Source organism: Columba livia, chromosome 18 (assembly GCF_036013475.1).
Source record: "Columba livia isolate bColLiv1 breed racing homer chromosome 18, bColLiv1.pat.W.v2, whole genome shotgun sequence".
Lineage (NCBI taxonomy): Eukaryota > Metazoa > Chordata > Aves > Columbiformes > Columbidae > Columba > Columba livia.
The window spans coordinates 1879409-1895724 of NC_088619.1; the positions used below are offsets into that span (position 1 = coordinate 1879409).

General features: G+C 53.8%; 1 protein-coding gene across 10 annotated transcripts in view; it reads right to left on the minus strand.

Annotated features, from left to right (window-relative positions):
- Window positions 1-16316, minus strand: part of PIK3R6 (phosphoinositide-3-kinase regulatory subunit 6) — a 47201-nt gene that overhangs the window by 20723 nt on the left and 10162 nt on the right. For 8 of the 10 annotated variants that reach the window (XR_010466950.1, XM_065034424.1, XM_065034422.1 and 5 more), the window contains 8 exons: window positions 12286-12495; window positions 8268-8351; window positions 7147-7238; window positions 4287-4355; window positions 3685-3817; window positions 2986-3055; window positions 2346-2529; window positions 1397-1574 (listed from right to left, as the gene is read on the minus strand). Coding sequence is in view for 9 of the 10 variants with exons in the window: in XM_065034424.1 (XP_064890496.1) it covers window positions 1397-1574; window positions 2346-2529; window positions 2986-3055; window positions 3685-3817; window positions 4287-4355; window positions 7147-7238; window positions 8268-8351; window positions 12286-12298 (823 nt within the window). In the remaining variant the exon portion in view is untranslated. Of the gene's footprint in view, window positions 1-1396; window positions 1575-2345; window positions 2530-2985; window positions 3056-3684; window positions 3818-4286; window positions 4356-7146; window positions 7239-7683; window positions 8352-12285; window positions 12496-16316 lie in introns of those variants that run through there. The other 2 variants (XM_065034425.1, XM_065034426.1) reach the window with 2 other exon arrangements.

Genomic DNA, 16316 nt, shown 5'->3' on the forward strand with positions numbered 1-16316 from the left:
CTGCCATGAGCAGGGACATCTTCACCAGCTCAGGTTGCTCAGAGCCCCGTCCAGCCTGGCCTGGGATGTCTCCAGGGATGGTTCATCCACCACCTCTCTGGCCAACCTGGGCCAGGCTCTCACCACCCTCAGGGCCAACAATTCCTTCCTCACATCCGACCTGAATCTCCCCTCCTAAGAAGGCACCTACACCATCAGTGAAAGCAAGAATGAAGATGGGGAAACAGGCACAGGTAAGTGAAGGACCTGGCTTCACTGCAGCAAGCAGAGGGATTGCTCAATAAATAAAACATTCTTCAAGCACTGGGTTTCCAATGCACATGGCAGAACCTCCTTTGGCATTCCCAGCTGAGACACAGGGGAGCTCCGTGACCACACCATTGCTGGCTATTTTTAACCCATTATGGCTCTGTGAGAAGCAGTGAAACAACTGAATATCTCAGTGCCACCAAAAGGAGATGATTCTACTCCTTTCCTTGCACCACTGGCTGCTCCTTGCACTGGGACAGTCTCCAGCTCTTTCCAGGGAGGGGGCTGGGATGCAGAGACCTTCCCCAGGAGTAGCCAGGAAGAGGCAAGCACGACTCCCGTTTCCCTCTGGTCTACCCCAGCTCTGTGTGACAAGCTGTGATGGATCATAGAATGTCCTGAGTTGGAAGTGACCCACAAGGATCATCAAGTCCAACTGTCCCTGCATATGACAACCCCACAGTTCACACCATGTGTCTGAGGACACTGATGGGGACGTTCATTATAGCCTGTGTAGCCACGATGGCACTGGGCTGGAACACAGCACTGCCAGCAATGGAAGGGGATGGAGCACCACTGTTCACCACATCAATTCCAGGAGGTTTCAGGGAGTGGTGACAGTGTCTCCACAGCCCAGGCCATGGCAAGATGTATCTTACACCAACAGAGCACTGGAGAGTCTGTCCAGCCTCCCCTTGTTGATATCTATAGCACTCTTTGCAAATGATGGAGACATGTGGAACAGGCTGCCCAGGGCAGTGGTGGAGTCACCATCCCTGGAGGGGTTGAACAGACACGGAGATGAGGTTCTCAGGGACATGGGTTAGTGCCAGAATTAGATTATGGTTGGACTCAATGATCTTAGAGGTCTCTTCCAACTAAAATGATTCTATGATTCTATGTCTTTGGGCCTTGAGGCAGCCGAATTAACAGCAGAGATTGCCACAGTCCCTTGCCTGAGGTGATATATCTGCCTCCCAGTGCCACATGCAGTTTGCCATCCTGGACATCAGGTCACTGCAAAGAGCCAGGCTGCAAGGACCTGATCCTGGTGGCAGATGTTGCTACTGGGGAGGCAGACGGGAGGTGGGGATGGATGGACAGCTGAGAGAGTGCAACAGCAAGGGCATCTTCACCGCTCCCTTACCCCACCATGCACGCCTGGCCTGGAGCTCACCCGCTTGCCAGGAGCTGAGGATGGCGCAGTAGATCTTCTCCAGCTTGGCTGCGTGCTGGCTGCGGTCTGCGCTCGCCTCGGCTCCTGGACACTCCACTGCCGACACCACTTGCTGGAACCAGTGCTCAAGGTCACTTGTGGGCATGTCCTGTCGTGAGGAGCAGATATTAACACGCGGCGGTGTGAAAAGAGGAGATGCTCCACTGGAGAAGGAGAGCAGATGAGTCCTGCGGTAATGTTTTGTCACAACAGAGGACACAAACGTCCTCCTCTCCCCAGGGAAGGCTGGAGGAGAAGAGATGCTGGCTGTGCTGTCTGCTTAAAGACTTTCACAGGCAGGTTTGCAGTGGATGGGCACTGTGCTCCAGCTGCCATGAGCTCAAGGAGTCAGTAGCAAAGCCGGCAGCTCAAGTGACCCTCTGGAGATGGGGACAGCAGACACACAAAGGTGTCCTTGGAGTGGAAATCACTGAGAGCCCCTGCAGACTTGCCTTTCTGAACCAGACTTTTGTCTTACTGTGGCCTCACGGCTCCTTGAAGGAGATTTTTGAGAAAACTGGTTGAAACATTTCCACTGCGATGTTTTTGCAATGACCAGTGGCTCACAGAGGAGCCCGTATTTCAGCCGCAGAGCCCAGCCCTGCTGTGCCAAACTGAAGACTCAAACTGAAGATTCAAAACCTATGGGTCCTGCTGTAGTAACTCTTAATATCTGAAGGATTCTTTAGTTTAACACCAGCTCTGCGTGCAGCCCAGGCTTGCAAGTATCACCAGGGCTACTGGGGATGGAGACCAGCGGTGAGGAGCCGTGGGGGTGAGTCTCTCCACTTGCTAAATACCTTCCCCTGCTTTAAGATGCTCAGCAAGAGCAAGACCATTGCAAAACCCTACGTGGTGCTGCAGAAGTGGCGCCACTTACCTGGAGGCTCCTCTTCAAGCCGCTGATGTCGCAGCCCTCGCCCAGGGCTGCCTGCATTGCATGGATGATCACGTAGGACATGCATGCCCGGGGGCTCTGCGAGACCCGAGCTGCCTCCGTGTCGGTGACCAGCGCGTTGCAGATGGCTTCGGAGAGCAGCTCGGGATCAGCAAAGATGAAAATCCTGCGTGGGGTGGGAAGATGGGGAGAAAAAGGGAGATGAGATGAGATGAGATGAGATGAGATGAGATGAGATGAGATGAGATGAGATGAGATGAGATGAGATGAGATGAGATGACTGTTACTGACACCCATACAGAGAAAAAAAGGTTGTTGCTGATATTCTGCCTCCCTGCTCTGTCTCCCTGCCAAGGGAAGCTCCCTCACTCCCAGGACCGCAGAAGTAAATTGGGACACATCAGAGGAATGTGCTCCCCCCAGCACAAAACATATTTTAATGAGGCACTGGATGCCACCAAATTGCATCCCCCAAGACCACGTGCTGCCACGTGGTTTCCATCCGAATTGTCTGTTCCATCCCACATTACATCAGAGCACAGGACAAGGACAGATTTCACTATGAGACTTAGAGGTTCTAAAAGAAATGAAAGTAACACCACATTCAAGAGGCACTACTCACTTTTCCTGATAAGGGTACGGGTCGCTTTTAAGACTTTGTTCAGAAATGACCATTCTTTGGTACAACATACCTAGCAAATGCAAGAAGACAAACACAGAAGATTCAGAGCGTGAGAAATAACAACACAGCTCACAGGAGCAGCTCAGCACGGCTCCCGGTTGCGGAGGCTGGCGGCAGGTCTGCAAACTCAGAGAACACCCATTGCTGGAGAAATGATGTCAAAGAGCCAAGAACTGGGCCTAGAGCTAAAAATAGTCAAGGACAAAGATAGGCCATGCTACATAAAAAGAAAACCCTTTCTATTCAAGGATTATTTCCTGTATTTCCCTTCCTTTGTTTAGTGGATTATGAGCTCGGGAGCGGAGTCGGAAGCAGGAGGAAGAGCCTTACTCCCAGCCTCCGCTCCTGGGGCCACATCAGGGACAGTGCTTGGGTGGGTATGAAGAGCACAAGATGTTTCTGAATTGGAAGAGATGTACTTCACCCTCACCCAGCCATGGCCTTGGTTCATGGATCCAACCTAAGACCCTGAGACCCCCAAGCACGTGGCCAGCCCTATGCAGAAATCCCTGCCATGGCTCAGTGCATTAGGCAAAGGTCAGCTCAGGTATGGAACCCCCCAAAGTCCCCATGATCATCATCTTGAGGACCAAAGCCATTCACCAAGCCTTGCACTGGCAGAGTGGAGAAGCCTCACACCTGGTGCTGTCCTTTCCATCTTCAGCCTGGTGGCATAGTCCAAACCGATGGTGCAGAAAGGCTTGGGCAGGGTAAGCAGCTTCTTACAGAAATCGTACACTCTGCTGCAGAGCTCATCGGAGATGCCGGGAGCCTGGGGCAAGAAAAGGGCAGATCAGATGCCACAGCCAGTGGTCCCTAAGGGTGTTCACCTCACCGCAGACCCCAAGGTGGGAGGGCAGAGAGCTACACCAAATTCAGTATGGATTTCAATGCAATATCTGAAAAAGAACCAGGCCCTAGAATGGTTTGGAAACCTCCAGTAATACCCACTGTAGGGCTGTGGGCATATATTATTGCCAGGTTGTGGCTTCCTGCACCATCCATCAGCATCTCCAGAAAAGGGGGTCAGCTGGAAGGACCCATGTGTGTCACCGGTGCCAGTGTCTCAGCCAACAAACATCACAGTGGGAAACACATAGTAGCATCCACCCATGGTTGTCCCAGGTGTTTACTGGGCAGCTACTGGGATATTTCAGCACAGGTAGAGGTGCTGAGCAGCTTCAGGTCTGTGGCTTCCAATTTCCCTGGCTCTTGCCCCAGCGAAACCAGCGGTAGGTTACCTTTATCAAGGTGTACATCAGCGTGTGCAGCAAGGGAATGATGTAATGCCTGAAGTCACCTCGTTCCGCCTGTGGGACCAAAAGGCACAGTCAGCATTGGGTGCTGGGATGGGCAGCAGCGGAGACCAGAGGTGGGGGAGCCACTGCGGCCCCCAGAATCACAGAATCATAGAATGGTTGTGGTTGGAAGGGACCTCTGCAGATCCCCCAGCCCAACCCCTGCTCATGCAGGGTCACAGAGCAGATCACACAGGTCAGTCCAGGTGGGTTTGAATGTCTCAGAGAAGGAGACATCCACACTAGGTGCCGTCTGCCTTCTTGGCCAAGGATGTGCTGGGTCCCAGCTGCTCCACAGCTCAGACACACAGGGAGAGCACAGGAACTCGCCCTGGCCTGGGGGTGATGCTCCCCAGGTCAAGGTGGGGCTTGGGGTCCCTCCACAGGCCATCAGGGTAGGCAGGACATCACTGGACAGACAGGTCCTGCCTGGTGGGCGTCTCCTGCAATCCAGGCTGTGGGGAAGGGGTTATGGGTGGACCACACTGCTGTGTCCACCACCACATCGCAGGGCTGGAGATGGCTGTGGAGCTGCTGCGGGAGCGTGGGCTGCTCACCTAGAGCTGTGATGCGCATACGCAGTAGTCGTGGTGTGAGAGAGCGAGTGAAAGTTTCTAACAGCTTATTAACGAGCTCCTTTCTGTCACAAAAAATCATGTGAAAATAGAAAACCACTGGGAACCCTCTGAAAAAAGTGTGTTTTACATTGGGTGGGTGTGGGACCAGAGAGGACATAGAGGAGAGATGCTCCCGCAGCCAGATGGATGCTCAAGCCCACACAGCCCTGGCCCCTGCCTGCAGCCTGGCTCTGACAGCTCCAGCAACAGGAATGCCCCTGGATAGACCTGGGAAAGGTGTTTCCATCCCAAAGATATTCCTAGCACCTTTCTTCAGGGCTGCTGTGCTGACAGATCTGAGTTAAATGGAACTGATGGAAGCAAAGCTTTACAAATAATCAATGAAATCAGTAGCACTGAATTGCTGAGACCAGCTGATATTTGCCCAGAGCTCCAGAGGAACTCAAGCATGAAATCACTAAATTGTTATCTGTGGTTGGCACTGACTGAATTACAGACCAGGAGGCCTGACATCCCTCCTGGGCAAGGAAAGAGCAGAGTGGTAATAGGGAGGGACTGACACAGATTTTGCAGAGGGAAGCAGAGCTCCAGCCCTCTGGGGAACGCCTGCATCCACAGCCAGGGGGATGCGGGTGTTCCTGTCTGTCTGCATTTGCAAAAGTTGCTTGATCAGATCCCTGCTGAGGTGCTGGTGGAAGCTGAACTGCTATAGCACAAGGGAGACGAAATAGCATCTGAGCTGCTAAAAAGGCAGGAAAAAAGATAAGGAATAATTGGTTAATGTTCACAGTGTTGGGATTTGTGCACAGGGATCTGAACTGGGCTGATACAGCCCAAGGGTGTGATACAGGAGTGTTGATGGAGGGAGGTGACAAACTCTGCAGAGGGTGTTTGTCCCCTCTGGGGCTGAGCAGCAGCCAGCAGGAGACAGGGGAGCTGAGCAATGCTGAGCAAGGCGGTTCCATCCTGCCAGAGAAATGGCAAAGATGCAGAGAAAATGGTACAGGGAGGTTTTTGCACAAAGGATGACAAGCAGGGGCTCTTCACCAGGGTGGGGAGGAGGAGGACACAGGCTCTTCTTCCCCGCACCAGAATGAGAGGGCGCTGCGTAAAATGAGGCAGACTCATCGGAAAGAAAAGGTGCTACTTCTACACATGACATCAAACCACAAACCACGCCACGCCAGCATGCTGAGGGTGCTAGAGATTCACATAGGACCAGAAAATGACAGGACACATCAATGAAACAAAAAATCCATCAGGTTTGAGTTAGATGCTCTCAGGACAGGATGTTTCTGCTCTGACACCCCCTGCGGCAGAAATGAGTGACATGGAGGAGAGATTTCCACCGTACCTGTGACTACAGCTGGCTGGGGTGGGATTCGGGGGATGTGAGGGTGACCAGAAGTGTTTTGCACTCTGCTATTTGTGAGCTGCAAGGGCCAGCTGCGTTTGGCTGCTGCAGCACCGAGGAGCCCGGAGAAGTTCCCTGCTCTGCTCGTGCCCCGCTGTCACTCCTGGGCAAACCTTGGTCCCTGCAGCCACCAGCTGGGGACCAGCTGCAGCTCTTCTCTGGTGTCCCATGGAGTTTTCCACACCTTGCTGTGAGCCACAGGCCCCAGCCAGGCTAAAGGTCCCTAAAACATCCAGAGGCTGGAACAGCTCTGCTGGAGGACAGGCTGAGAGAGCTGGGGTGCTCAGCTGGAGAAGAAAAGCTCCAGAGAGACCTTAGTGCAGCTTTCAGTGCTTAAAAGGGGCCGATAAGAAAGATGGGGACAGACTTTTGAGTGGGGCTTGTTGCAATAGGACAAGGGGTCATGGTTTTAAACTAAAGGAGGGAGATTCAGGCTGGACATGAGGAAGGAATTGTTGCCCTGAGGGTGGTGAGAGCCTGGCCCAGGTTGGCCAGAGAGGTGGTGGATGAACCATCCCTGGAGACATCCCAGGCCAGGCTGGACGGGGCTCTGAGCACCCTGAGCTGGTGAAGATGTCCCTGCTCATGGCAGGGGGGGCACTGGGGAGCTGGGAAGGGCCCTTCAACCCAAACCATTTATGTTTCTATGAAAACCAGCTCAGCCAATCGGAGCGATGCCCCAGGGGAGGCAGAGCCCTGTGGGTGCAGCTGGGCCCCCCTGTCCCTCTGCTCCCCCCAGCCCCACAGCAGGGCCCACACCACAGAGGGGCCCATCCCAGTGTTCAGGGGGTGTCTCCAGGGCAGCACTCACCCTTTCCAGTTCTTTCACCAGGATCCTGACCAGGACAGAGCTGTTACTGGGATTCTGGTCGATTTTTTTATGAAGGGTCCATCGCAGCATCCCTGAGAAATTAAAGCGGAGAAAGAGGTTGGGTCACAGAGCAGCGATGGGTCAGGGACAGCATTTGACAGAGGAACCTGGGAACCGCTGCTGCAAAAATCACTCAGTGGGATGCTACATTGATACCACTGTCAGAGCTAAACCAGGTTTCTCTGCCCTTTGCAAGGGACAACTTGCCCTGCTGCCCTGATTCCACATTCAGCATTGGTGTATTATACCTCTAACACTGGGAAAACCTTGGTGGAAAAAGGTCCCAGAGATCCTAGGAAAGGGACTGAAGGAAAACATGGCAGGGCAACGGACACGAAGTTTGTTTCCTGCTCTTGCTCTGTTTATGACCATCTGCTCTCACCACCTGCACCCAGGGATTTGGGCTCCTGCTTGTCCCAGCACGCAGCACCCGCCCCCTGGCTGCCCACCGCTCACAGAGCAAGGACCACAAAGCACCTCAGTCCTGCAGACGTGAAGGCTCATTCCAGACAAAATCGAACGTGATTAACTGTAAAATAATCTGTGCACTCCAAGTGAAATCAATTTTTCAGAATTAAATAAGTTTCCTAAGGATGTAGCAGTCCAGTTGCAGGGTCAGCTAGAGTTTCACTCTCCAACATGTAACACAGGGATTTCAAGTGCCTCCATAGCCAGGAGCTGAGTGGTGCGTGGCAAAGTGATATCCCCGCGGGACAGACGGGCAGGCTCCGGCTCAGAGGTGTGAAGCGGGTTGTCCGGGGCTGCGCGGTGACTCAGTGTCAGCGCTGGGAGCAGCAGCACCAACTCTGGCATTTGCTGGCTGAGCGAAGGGCGTGAAGGACGGAGGAGCCGCGCAGAGGAGGGATGAAAGCTGCCGAGGCTGTGCACAGCAGACACCAGGAACTTGCCGAAGATCGACCACCTCCGGAGTGGGATAGAAAGGGCAGAGCAGCACCAGGGGCCACCCCATGTCCCCCCACCCTGTCATCCACCGAGAGTTGGGAGCGGTGGGGGTTTGGGGCCAAGCGATACCCCGGGGGGAAAATCGGGGTCCGTCTCACCTCGGTCGCACTGGCAGGCGGGGTGGTGCCCGTCCAGCTCTCGCAGCAGCGTGCGGACGCGGCGCAGGATGTCCGACTCCACCTCTGCGGGGACAAAGAGGACGTGAGCGGCCAGGCCAGCAGCCCTGGGACACCGGCCATGAGAGACGGTGCCTCTCAGCACACGGGGTGAGTGTGTGTGAAAGTGTGTCCTTAACACACGGCATGAGTGTGCAAGGCTGAGACATTGTGAATTGTTTGTCTCAAAGCTTGCCTGCTAAAATAATATGCTTCAGGCCTGCTTGTTACAGAAAAATGCTTGCTCACGCTACTTGCTTAATTGGGCCCACTGTAAAGGCCTAAATACAGTGCATTAAAGTGCAAAATGCATGATCACTGTGGATTGCTAAAGCTCAAAGTATACTTGAAGCTTACGTAAGCTCAAGTGAAGCCCCAGCGATATCAGCCACCAACATCTGTGCCTGGGCCTGCGGTGTGATCGGGCAGCGCCTGCCGCCAACTGCCATCAAATCGCCAAGTTACGACTTGCAAGTGCGGCCACGCACCACCAGGACCAACACCTGTCACCTGGGACCGGCGGACCTGAGACCCGAGTGCTGCCAACACCTGTTGGGACCTGGACTCTGATACCGGCACAACCCGAGACCTGCAAACTGCCAGTGTTACCTGGATCTGAGACCTGCAAACTGCCAGTGTTACCAGGACCTGAGACCTGCAAACTGCCAGTGTTACCTGGATCTGAGACCTGCAAAGTGCCAGTGTTACCAGGACCTGAGACCTGCAAACTGCCAGTGTTACCTGGATCTGAGACCTGCAAACTGCCAGTGTTACCTGGATCTGAGACCTGCAAACTGCCAGTGTTACCTGGATCTGAGACCTGCAAAGTGCCAGTGTTACCTGGATCTGAGATCTGCAAACTGCCAGCATTAACGAGGCCTGAAACCTGAGAGCTGCCCCACAGGAGATGACCCTGATGGTGACTCTCTCTTGCTTATCTCTTGCTTATCTTCTTGCATGCTTTCCTCCTAATTTCTCCCCCTTTGTCTCTGTTGCTCCAGCTTTATGCGTGAAAATGAAATAGATTTACTCTGTCTTTAGGCATAAAAGCAAAATAAGATTGTTAAGCAGCATCTGACCTCATTTGTGTCTTAATCTCACTCTTGGAATAATTTTTGAACCTTCCTAAGTCCAAAATTGGATGGGGACCCCACACTGGCACCCAGGGCCAAGCCCAGGGGTGCAGGCACTGGTTTGGGTGAGCACGGGGACTGCACCCTGGGGATGGCTCTCTCAGCAGGTTTCAAGCCTGGATGACCTCAATGCAAACAGGGCAGAGCTCTCCCCAGGGCCGCTGGAGCTGGGGACAAATGTTGCCCCGTAGACTGGTGGCCCCTGGGGCCAAAGTGGAGAGCAAAGTGCTCCTGCAGGGACGTGGTGGTAGACAAGCTCTGCAGAGGACTTGCTCATGCATGAGCTCTGCAGAACCCCTCTCTTCCCTCCTCCAATAAAAAATATCACACATTAAATACAGAATCTAACAAAATTAAACCACAGCTTGGCATCATGAAAGAGCAGAAACACCTCTGCATTTTGGCACCGTGTGGATTCAGCCTCAACCTCACACCTGGTGCAAGGAACGCTCTTGCAACAAGGTCTGCTGGACACCGGCAGCTCAAACCTGGCGGGAAACCCCGGCAGAGCCACCAGGCTGGCATGTCACCTCCTGCCTCCCCTGTGACCCTTGCAGCCACCCACCCGCGGCCCTGAGCACCTTCTGCTCCCCACGCAGGGAACCAAGGTCAGTGCTTCTGCCCAGTAACCACCACACATGCCTTGCACGCATCAAAACCAAACTGCATCCTGCTCTCAGCCAAAAATAAGTCAGACGACCTCAGACCCAGTTTGGGGTATGACTCGTACATGGGGTGAGGGCTCGTGATCACGAGCTCGCCCGCAGGACAGCTGGCTGGCCACGTGCACCAACACATCGCAGATCTGAAATAAAAGTCAGTCCTGACAGCATGTGGGGTGTCAGCCAGGAACGCTGCAACGTTCCTTTTCTCCACCATGGCCTGTGTTCCTCCTTACACTGGGTTAGTCTGCTGGCAAAATGATTCTTGCTCCTTTGTAATTAAAAAAAAAGCATTATAAAGTTGGGTATGATGTTCTTGTGTAGGAAGCTGTAGGCTGGAGAAGCCAGAACACAGCCTGATCCAGGGGAAGATCTCAGATGTTTGTGGTGTCGCATGGCCCCTTCCTGGGGCCTCTGTGGTGACTGGTGGGGTCTGGACATCGCCAGCAGGGGTGGAGCACATCTCACCTGCAGGGCAAGGAGCAGTTCATGCAGGTCCCGTGGGAGCTCCAGACACGTACTGCCCAGTCGGAGCTGTCTCATACATGTGAGATTGCCTTTTGGGATCGGCGTCATTACCACCACATTTCCTGCCCAGTTTTGCTCCTGCATGTTCTCATTCCCTCCACACCCTTTTCTGCCACCGCTCCATCTTCCCAATGCCAGGGCGACGGCAGGAGGACAGTGCTGGGCACGCATCTGTACCCCGGGCAGCCAGGGTGGCGCTACTTCAGAGCTGTGCTCAACAGCCAAAACAGTTCTATTTACTGACACCAGGGAAGAGCCTCGTAAGGAGGATGCATCCCATCCAGGCTTCCTCCGCAGAGGAGCACTTACCGCTGGGGCTGCAGTCGAAACTGTGTCAGAAAACAGCACACACTGGGGTTCACAATTATTCACATGTGTACACCCATGCACGGGGCAAGTCCACACTGCCAGCACGGTTCACGCCATCATACCCACACAGGGAGAAACTACTGTGCAAAAATGTCATTCCAAATGGGATTTTTCCTCATTTTGAAACTGTCATTTGGGGAAATGTCTTGGAAATTTGTATTTTCTCTCCCTTTGGATTTTTTTTTACTCTCCAATGATTTTGCAAAGCTCCTCAATTTCACTATCGTGTATATTGGTTTTACACTAGGGAATTATGCAATAATGGACTATTTGAAATTTCCTATTCTTTTCATTTGTTTATGTTTTTAATTACCAAGTTTTTCCTGAGCACTGATAAAAATACCGTCCTCTTTCTAAATCAAAATGACTACAGTCATGATAGGCTGAGGTTTCTTCATGGGGAGCAGAGTGCTGAAGCATTAGTTCTAACACAAACACGAGGCACTTTGATCTAAAAACAGTCTCAGCCTACCAGGGACAAACAGCAGTGGCTTAGAAATGAAATAAAACATCTCAGCATTCATATCCTGACCTCAGGGTGCCGGGAGAACAACACCACCTCGTGCAACAGCGTGAAAATAAAACACAGATGGGGAAAAGATGGATAGACAAAAATACAATAAAACGTAAAACTGCCTTAGAACTCAAATGGGAGTTGGGAGACATTATTGTGGCCTTTCAGTGCTTAAAATTGAAAGGGGCCGATAAGAAAGACAGGGACAGACTTTTGAGCAGGGCCTGTTGGGATAGGACAAGGGGTGATGGTTTTAAACTAAAGGAGGGAGATCCAGGCTGGACATGAGGAAGGAATTGTTGGTCCTGAGGGTGGTGAGAGCCTGGCCCAGGTTGGCCAGAGAGGTGGTGGATGAACCATCCCTGGAGACATCCCAGGCCAGGCTGGACGGGGCTCTGAGCAACCTGAGCTGGTGAAGATGTCCCTGCTCATGGCAGGGGGCACTGGGGGAGCTGGGAAGGGCCCTTCAACCCAAACCATCTGTGATTCTATGATTCTATGGTTGACAGGCCTGGTGCTTTCACAGTGCTTCTCTACAGCAAATCTTTTGGCCACCCCTCAGTTGCTTTGTGCCTCATTTCCCACCTCTCCAGCAAAGTCTGCCCACACCTTGAGAAGAGTAAGATCTGCCCAGCAGCAGTGAATCCTCCTTAGATATCCATCTAAATTATCAGAGGGTAATCAAGGCACAAGAAGGTGGATTAATTAGGCTGGGAACCCTCATGCCAGCACTCCAAGGGCTCAGCATCACCCACCTGTGCTCTCCATGGCCGGGCCGAGGCTGCAGCGCGGGGCGGGCAGGGCGGGCAGTGACGGGGTCTGTAGTGATGGGGTCTGCAGTGACGGGGTCTGTAGTGATGGGTTCTGCAGTGACGGGGTCTGCAGTGACGGGGTCTGCGGTGACGGGCTGAGTGCGCAGCTGCTCCTCACGCCCCACGCACATGGCCTTGGGTCCAGGGTCTTGCCTGCAAAAAAATAGGGCACACTCAGCTCAGGCTGGCGGTGGAGATGAGGATCAGCCTGAACCCCAGGGGGGACACAAAGCCACCAGGACACTGTGGGACGCCAGCGTGAAGGATGTCTAGCAAGGAGCCAGAGCCTTAAGGATGAGCACAGTGTATCTCAGGGGCTGTGTTTTGCTGGAGAGAGCTTCAGCTCAAAGCTGAACTCGTCTGAGCACTCAGCTCCCAAAGCCTCATGCAGCAACAAGGTCCCCAGGGATGAGCATCAGCATCACCAAGGAGGGCAGAATTGGCAACATCATCCTCCCCAAGATTTAAGAAGAAATCTTCAAGTTAAAGCGAACTGAGTCTGAAATGCAAAGTTCAACCAGTAAATGGAAAGAAAAAAAAAAGCTCAAACTTCCATGAGGTTTCTCTGCTTGTGCTGATCCGCTGCCATCCTGATCCAGCATCCCAGTGAAACAAATCCTGAGGAAAACTCAAGAGCTGGTTACACTGCAGAGAGAAGCCAGGCTGGAGCCGGACAGCTTCCCTTGCCCTCGAGCATTGTTTTCTCCAAAGAAAGAGGAAAATAATAATCCAGATAGCTGAGGAGGAAGGAAGGGAGATTTGCCAGTGACACGAGCATGGGCAGGCTGAGGAGCTGACATGAGGCAGCCACAGGGGAGAAGAGGAGACACCAGCACCTTCTATATGAAATACCACCGCTGAGATGCTCAGCTGTAGCCATCTGCCCCACAGCTGGGTCCCGCACAGCCCACAGCTCTGGTTCCTCGTGGTCCTGCCCCCCTGGTGCCCACAGAAAGGCAGTATCTCTTTGTTCCCGTCTCCCCATCCACAGGCACAGCAGCACTGTAGGACTGTGCTGCCTGTATTTACAGCCCGAGTGAGCCGTGACACCTCTTTCAGCTTTTCTAGATGGAGGCTTTTCCCGCCTGCAGGTTTTGTCCTCTCTTCTTGCCTTTAGGGATGGAAAAAAACCCCAGCCCACAGCTCTGAATTCTGTGATTTCCCTGAAACACCCACATTTGTGGCTGATAAGAGGGAGCCCACATCCAGCGGTCCCCAAACCAGCAAAGGCAGCGATAACAACGTGGCCCATCAGTCCTCCGCATCCCGCCCAGCACAGTCAATCAGCCCACGCTTGTGCTCGTGTCTTTGCTCTATTGAGGATTCACTCTATTTAGGATTCACTCTATTTCATTTGTAGATTTAGGACCTAACTCTACTCACCTAAGTCCTAAATCTGTAAATATCCAGCACCAAACCCAACAGCTCTGCAGCTGCACGGGGAGATGGACGGACACGCGCGGGAACACCCCGCCACGCACCGCTCCAGCCCTACGAGCATCCTGCTCCCAGCAGCTTTCAGAAGCTCATTAAAGGTTTCCTGCAGCATGCAAAGTTTTCAAAACCCACCCCAGACCCGTGTGGCCTTTATTTCTGGTCCAAGGGCTGGATAACAAGGTCTGGCACCCAGCCATCACGGCGGATTTCCACCGCCCGCTGAGCATCAGCTCTGCTGGAAGTGGAGAGGACAAGAGAGGGGAAGACACGGGTCCTTCTGCAGGCCAGTGGCTTAACAGAGCAAACACCCTGTCTCTGCTTGCACAGCACGCAGGCAGCTGGGTCCAGGGCTGGGAGTGGGGAGGAGATGCCCACCCTCCTCTGGATGCCTGCTACCAACCTCAGAATCACATCTCTGCGGCATGTGGACATGCCCTTTCCTCCAAGGTGACCACCCTGGGGTGCACCAGGGGTTCATAGCAGGGCAGAAACTGTCTGCTAAGGTCAGTAAACCATTTCCCACTTTATACCCCACGCTGACAGCACCGGCGCTGCCTGTGGGTGAGCTGCGGTGACGCCCACGGGTTGTTCCTGCCTGTGGCACACACACCTGCCTCCCCCCACAGTCACGCTGCCAGCCCGGCTGGGACACAGGTGATCCTCTGGGGACACTCAGCACCCTGGGTGCAGGGCGATGAGTGAGGGCAGGATGCTCTCACACCCCAGGCAGAGCCAAGCGCTGTGCTGAGCCTGCACTGAGCATCAGCGTGTCTGCAACAGATGGGGCTCTGCGTCTGCAGGAGGAAATGGGATGTGCCTCCCGGAATGACGGGGTCTGGTCTGGAGAACATCAATTAATCTTCCTAGATGCAAAAATCAGAGATCGCCCTCTTGAATCACTGGCTACAGAAGGAAAGTGAATGATTCTTTGCATGCATAAGAGCACCAAATGGAGACTGAGGGCAGAGCTCATGGGCTGCAGGTTCCTCAGCAGGAGGGGCAGGGTGAGCTCTGGTGACAGTGACAGACCCAGGGAACGGCAGAAGATGTGCCAGGGAGGGTCAGTGGGACATGAGGAAAAGGTTCTTCACCCAAAGGTGCTGGACACTGAACAGGCTCCCCAGGGAGGTGTCACGGCCCCAACCTGACAGTGTTCAAGGAGAGACTGGACAACGTCCTCAGACACATGGGGTAACCTGTGGGGTGTCCTGTGCAGGGACAGGAGTTGGACTCCATGATACCGCACAGCAGCGTTACACAGCCAGTGAGCTGGTTGGCACCACGGGTCTCAAATCATGTTTCCTGCTGGGAAAAGCACTGGGGTTTCCAATGCCACGGGAGACCCGCGGTGCCTGCACCGAGCAGCGGAGCTGGGCTGGATGCCGAGCTGCTCCGACACGCCTGCACACAAACAGCCCGCTGCTAATTGCGTCCGTGGTTTTCCACATCCGCATCCTACCTGCCTGTGCGTGGGAGGGGAGCTACCAACCAAACGTGGCACCCGCTCACCAGCGCTCCGTTTCCAGATTTAGAACAGGGCTCAGCAGAGCAATGTGAGCTCCTCCTGCCTGAGGAACTTTGGTTCTCAGACCCCCTGCCTGCTGGGGTCTCCCAAGAAAATTCAATATAAAACGTCAAAAACTAGCTTCCAGCATGCTCCAAGTCCAGTCACACCGCCTGTGGGAGGACAGGTAAATGTTGTACGAGAAGAGGCATGAATACAGTACATGGATCCAGGCTGGTGAGGAAGACTGGGGTCAGCCTCATTCCAGGCACCAGCTGCTGGTTCTCGCTTGGCCTGGCCATAACCAGCACAGGGACCTAAATTAGGAAAAGATCACCCGTTTTCAGTGGGGACGTCTGCTGCTTGCTTTGCTGCCCAAGGGTGAGGGTAGCAGAGCTATTAAAGGAGGAGGAGGGATGCAGGGCTGAGGATGTGGAGGGCTGGACAGCATCAGCCCCAGCTTGGAGCTGTTCAGACAGCAGGACCACATCTGCCCGCCCTGGCCAGGACAGACGGGATGCTGCCTGCCCTTCCCTCGCCGCCTTCGGCAGGACCTTCCCGAGAGCAGCTGGCTCTGCAACCACACCAGCACAAATCCAAACCCAGGAACACGGCAAGTAAGGATTTCAGGATGCAAGAGCCTGCGCTGTAACCAAGTGCTAAATTCAGCTTGTCTGGAGCCTTTACAGACAGTTCATTGCCCATGGAGATGCTGCTCCCTGGCCAAGGTGCATGGGTAGATTTTGAGGGACGTTAATGAAGCCAGGCTGATTTACGCCAGATAATCTGACCTTGGCACCTCTTTGGCTGAGCACAGAGTGTCAGGGAGCAAAGACCCAACCAACACACCCCTGGACAGGCACGGAGACCCCACTGCTGGTGCCAGGCACATCACTCACCGGCAGGGGTGTAACAGGACCCCTGTCACCACACCAGGCTGTTTCTTGGCCTGCTGAGACAGGATCGGTCCGTAAAACCCACCCGCTGCTCCTCTGCCTGCCAGGCTGTTCCCAGGACACAGCAGCCGTAAATC